A 5206-nucleotide genomic window follows, 5' to 3' on the forward strand; every position below is an offset into this window, starting at 1 on the left:
TGGGAACAGTGGCTGGCATAGCAAAGTCAATTAGAGGTGGGATTTTTTTTAAAAAAGTATTTTTTTAAGGAAAAAGCCCTAGTATTGTTGCAGCTATATCAGATTATAGGTATGATTGCCAGCATCAATTACTTTCCTTGCTAAACCAGTATGAACTGTACTGGCAATGCACTAGGAGGATATCCTGGAAAACTCATTCTAGCCTAGAGCTAGTTTTACATTTATTTTCATTTTTCTTAGTCGGATGCAGATGTAGACACACCAAATGATTTGGGAATATAGCTGTGCCCTCTCGCAAGTAAGTTATATCTGCTTCCCTTCCTTCTGCATGTTCCTTATCTTCCTCAACTGTAAGCTCTCAGAGCATGCTCTTTTTTATTTTTATCTTGATAGAGTTCCTAATACAATGGGGTTCATGGTCAAAGCCTGAAGGCCTTACTGTAAAGGAAATATTAATTAATAACCATAATAATAATAATCACCAGAAAAAATCCACCATCCCCACATTTTTAATTGAAAATCAGGTTGAATGTCATGAGGATCTGATAGCATCCTAGCTTCTATCAGAGTAATCATGGATTTGTTACACCTGTCATTTGTTATACTGGTTAGCTGTCCATGTGCCTTCCCAGTCCTGACCCACAGGAGTTTCTTATGACTGATGTTGGTGAACAGGCATGACGCAGGTACAGCCTACAGTGATGAGCTGCTTTTCCAGCCGGTAGGTGTGCTGGCAGCCTCTCCTCTCCCGTCGGAGAATGAGGATCTCCTGCTGGATGGGGACAGAGTTCTTGCTGAAGTCCTCCTGCCCCAAGGCGTTCACGCAGCTGTAATGGCGGCACTTGGCCTCTGCGATCTCTTCCGGGAAGCGGTTGGGATCCTTGGTAATGCTGTGGATCAAGACACAAAGAAAATGAATTCTGATCCATTGCCATTCCTTGGAGGACAATGCAGATCAGCAGGCCCTGAGTCTCCTCCATGAATCATTCAACAGAGTGATTCTTTTTCTTGGCCAATCACCTATTTCCAAATGGGGAGACCAGAGAGCAAGTGTGAGGAATCAGGATGGAATGCGGGGCAATAGGCACGTATATAAGACAAAGCCCTGAAATCAGGGGTGTCCCTATAAAATAAGGGACAACAGGTCATCAGTGTTCCCAGTAAGCTCTGTGCTTGTGCAACTGCTCCGGAGTGATTCATATGCCTCCCAGCTGATTAGCAGAGTGCACATAGCTAGCTTTCTTGCTGGTGGTGCACATCGGTACATGCATCCATGCATGTAACATATTATTCCGCACATGGCTGGAAAAATCCACACAGGGGTGGAAAAGATTAGTGTGAACATTGCTGGTTACACTATTTCCAAATTAGTTCAATGCAGGATGCTTTTGGAGATGCATGCACAACCTTGGGGCTCATTCCTGAGCCTAAGCTAGTGAGAAACTTTTACCCTGAAGCAAACAGGCAGATAAGGCTTGTAATTTTAGTCTACAGAACAAATAGAAAATACAGTCTACTTAATAAACAAGTTGACAATATTCTTAGTTCTATACATGACTATGTTTATTGTAAATTTGCCCCAAGAATAGGAATATTGGAGTGGCTATATCAGATCAGCTAATGTCCCTCTAGCCTATGATCCTGTCTCCAACAGGGGCTGGAATATCCTATAGCAGGGACTTTCCTAGTTCCTTATACACTGTGTAAAAGACACTTCCTTCTGTTCATTTTACATTTTACTTTGATCCTCAACAGGAGACAAGGTAAAGGCGTCTCCTCCGCCTATGTATGTTTGGAGTGATTTCCTGGAAATGGCTGAAAATTTCAGAGAGGGTTTTTCTCCTCTGTATCTGATGAATATAGTTATGCTTTGGGTGAAGACACCGATTGGAGTCTCCTGGCAAATGCATACAGTCCCCTTCGTATGTGCCCTGAACTGCCATTGGGGTGAGGGGCAAAGGGGGCAGTTGCCCTGGGGATCAGCCTTTCAAAGGGGCCCAGAGTTCTGGCCACAGCTGCTGCTACTCTGGCAGTGGCCAGAGCTCTAGACCCCTTTGATGTGCCGGGGCAGCACCACTCCACTGCTGCACACAGTGTGAGGGCATGGGTTGCTAGTGACATGGTCTGGGCAGCACTGAGGAGTGGCTGTCCTAGGCCCCGTCCCTTCTGATCTTGGCCTGTGTAGCCGTGCCCCCTCTCCCACCTTGCCCCGGGGCCCACAGCAGCTGTCTGCCCCTCTGTACATGCCAAAAGCACTCAAAGAACTTCCCATTCATGATGGGAACATACAAACAATTCTGCAGTGCAGTGTGCCTGGTGCATTTGCAGCCAGGGCAGATGTGCATATTACCTGTAATCCCAAGGAGAGAGAGACCGGTTCCTGACATCAGGAGCTATTCTGATAGCATGACTGGGGTTGGTGATGTATATGTTGACTTTCACACTCAGAGGGAATCCGGAATTCTTCTGGGTCAGGCAATTGTGGCTCAGTTTCTCATCAGTGCCTTCCTCTTTGCCGGGTTTATGCTGTACAGCTCTCCCATGGGCTGAATTCTTAGCCGAGAGCAGCAGGATCAGCAGTAGCAGAAATGTCGTGAACTGAAAGAAACATCTTCCTTGAGTCTATTCAGATCCAATGCATGAGTGCTCAAAAAAGCTGCAGTGACACCCCCCTCGCGGTCTCTTACAAATGGTGAAAGGAAGAGTAACTCACCCATGGGGCACAGTGAATAGTGTTTTAGAGCAAAGGCCAGTACAGACATCCAGGAGAATTGGCACTAAATCATAGTTACTATTCACCCTAGCTCAGCATCACAAACCATCCAACACAGTAGAAGACATTCAAGCAGCTTCTAATAGAGGACAATCCAAGGATGGAGAGAGCCCAGAAATGTCAAATAATTCTTTTTAAACAAAATACATTTGAGGCTCTAACAAGGATGGAACTTACAACCAGGGGTTATGAGACCAGTGCCCTAACCACTGAGCATACACTTCAGCGTCACAAGCTTTGCTATGCTAGATCATTGGTTCTCAACCAGGGGTCCATGTACCCCTGGGGATATGCAGAGCTCTTCCAGAGGGAACCTTAACTCAGTGTTTCTCAACCTTTTTTATGAATAAAAAAACTGGACTTATTTTACGTTCCTCTGTTTCATTTTATTTATCCTTTTTGTACAGTCATAAGTATGATGGAAAGTTTATTGCCTATAAGCAATTTCTTCCAACCAACCAGCAACAAGAAGACCTGTGGCACCTTATAGACTAACAGAGATGATTAAGTTGTTTAAACAAATGTGTTGCAATGGTAGAAAAAAAGATTGTGTGCCTGAAAATTGTAGGTACCAGCAATACTTTTATATATATCTATATATCTCTCTATATATACTTTAAAAGGAGGTACTTTATAAAAAAAGGTTGAGAAACACTGTGCTAGACATTCTGTTTTGCTTTGGCATGAAAGCTTAGACTGACACAGGCAGTATTGCATGAGTGCCACTGATAGTGCAAGCTGTGCAAGGAGAACACCCAAACATATTCCCATGGAAGACAGGCTACACCCCCCCACACACATATTCTTCAAAGTTACAGCCCACTAAGGGTGCACCACACCGTCATGGCAGGTGACAAGGATGAAACGTGCACATCAGCCCAATGGAGGGACAGTGCTTAACAGCTCTGTGTGAAGAGGTACCCGCCTCCCTGAAGCATCATGTAGCTAAATCAGGCTCCCACTGATGCCACAGGGTGTGCATCCCTTCTGAAAAATTAGTAGCTAAGAGCACTGAGCTGAGTGCCAGATCTCAGCTCTGACACTGACCTGCTTTGTGTCCTTGGAAAAATCACCACTTTCTTTCAGTGTCTCTTCTCCCCACCAGCATTTGTCTGCTTCGATTATAAACTGTTTGAGGCAGGGACTCAGAGACCTTGAGGTCAGTAGGGCGCATCCCAATCTAATCTGCACACTGCAAGCCATGGAATCTCACCCACCCATTGCTGGAACAGACCCCTAACCTCCAGCCGAGTTACTGAAGCTGTCAAACCATGGTTTAAAGGCTTCAAGTTACAGAGAATCCACCATTTACACTAGTTTAAACGTGTCAGTGACCCAAGCTCCATGATGCAAAGAAAGAGAAAAAAACATCCCTGGGTCTGTTCCAAAATTTCTTCATGGTTGCAAAGAGGGATCAATTAGACTCTCAGCATTCAAGCAAGAGCCCCCAGCCAGACACCAGGAAAAAATGAGAAGCCCTGTGACACTTCATAAACTAACAGATTTTTTGGAGCATAAGCTTTCGTGGGCAGAGACGTCAGCGGGTCTTTACCCACAAAAGCTTATTCTCCAAAAAATCTGTTAGCCTGTAAGGTGCCACAGGACTTCTCGTACCTTTTGTGGATACAGACTAACACAGCTACCTCTCTGATACCTGACACTGGGGAAAGAATTCTCTGCCGGAAGTCAGAGCCCTCCCCACGTAGTGTCCCAATACTGTTTCTGTCTATGTACTTGTACTGTGCCACTCCCAGTCAGGGGCAGGGGCATTACAACTAAATAACAAGGATGAACAGTCCAGTCCGCCTCAGAAGGGCTCCTCTCAGGCCAGGTTTGGGGTATTTTATTGAAACAGTGAAGAGCAGGTGCCTACCTGTGCTGTATTCCCTCTTTGGTGGTGAGTCCCCAGAGCTGCCACCCCAGCCTGTCTCACCAGCACTAGATCCACTTGTGAAAGCTTTAAAGAAAGCCCCAAACTCATACCATTGCTGATGGGCTTAATCCCCTTCCCTGTGAGTAGCTTCCCCTGCAGGCCAGAGGAGTTGTCCATATGCAGCTACAACATAAACAGGCCTTTGATTTCCAAGGGCGTGAAACACGGAGCAACTGCGGTTAAATGAAAATACTCACCAGCGAAGGGTGTCTTGCAAACGCCATGTCACGCTCTCTGCTGCCGCAGCGCTGGACTGTCTGACGCCGCCGGAGTGTGTCCTTCTCTAGCAGATCTTTCAACCCAAATATATCTATCAGACCAGCTACACCTCCTTCAGCCGCTGCCACCCTTTCCATTGCAGCAAAGAGGTGGCTTTCCTGTCCTCCCTTGTGCGGCTGGGTAAGGAGGAGCTGACATTTGACTTTTTCTATGCCACATCCTCAAGCTGCCACAAGGGGAGGAGGCAGAAAGGAAACTACATGTGAGGAACCACCACCCCA

At 46.0% G+C, this 5206-nt stretch overlaps 1 protein-coding gene across 1 annotated transcript; it reads right to left on the reverse strand.

The window, feature by feature from the left end:
• Window positions 1–530: 530 nt before the first annotated feature.
• Window positions 531–4930, reverse strand: LOC142010617 (interleukin-17F-like). Its single transcript, XM_074989014.1, has 3 exons — window positions 4904–4930; window positions 2351–2598; window positions 531–890 (listed from the first exon to the last, which is right to left on the reverse strand). Exons 1-3 carry the CDS (start codon window positions 4928–4930, stop codon window positions 653–655), a joined length of 513 nt encoding a protein of 170 aa, XP_074845115.1. The 3' UTR covers window positions 531–652.
• Window positions 4931–5206: the final 276 nt, after the last annotated feature.

This window comes from Carettochelys insculpta, chromosome 3 (assembly GCF_033958435.1).
Source record: "Carettochelys insculpta isolate YL-2023 chromosome 3, ASM3395843v1, whole genome shotgun sequence".
Classification (NCBI taxonomy): Eukaryota; Metazoa; Chordata; order Testudines; family Carettochelyidae; genus Carettochelys; species Carettochelys insculpta.

Coding starts and splice junctions, on each gene's coding strand:
- LOC142010617 (XM_074989014.1), bottom strand. CDS start 4,930: ATGGCGTTTGCAAGACACCCTTCGCTG. Junction 2,599..4,903: donor TTGCAAGACACCCTTCGCTG/GTGAGTATTTTC, acceptor TGTTTCTTTCAG/TTCACGACATTTCTGCTACT. Junction 891..2,350: donor CTCTCTCCTTGGGATTACAG/GTAATATGCACA, acceptor CTTGATCCACAG/CATTACCAAGGATCCCAACC.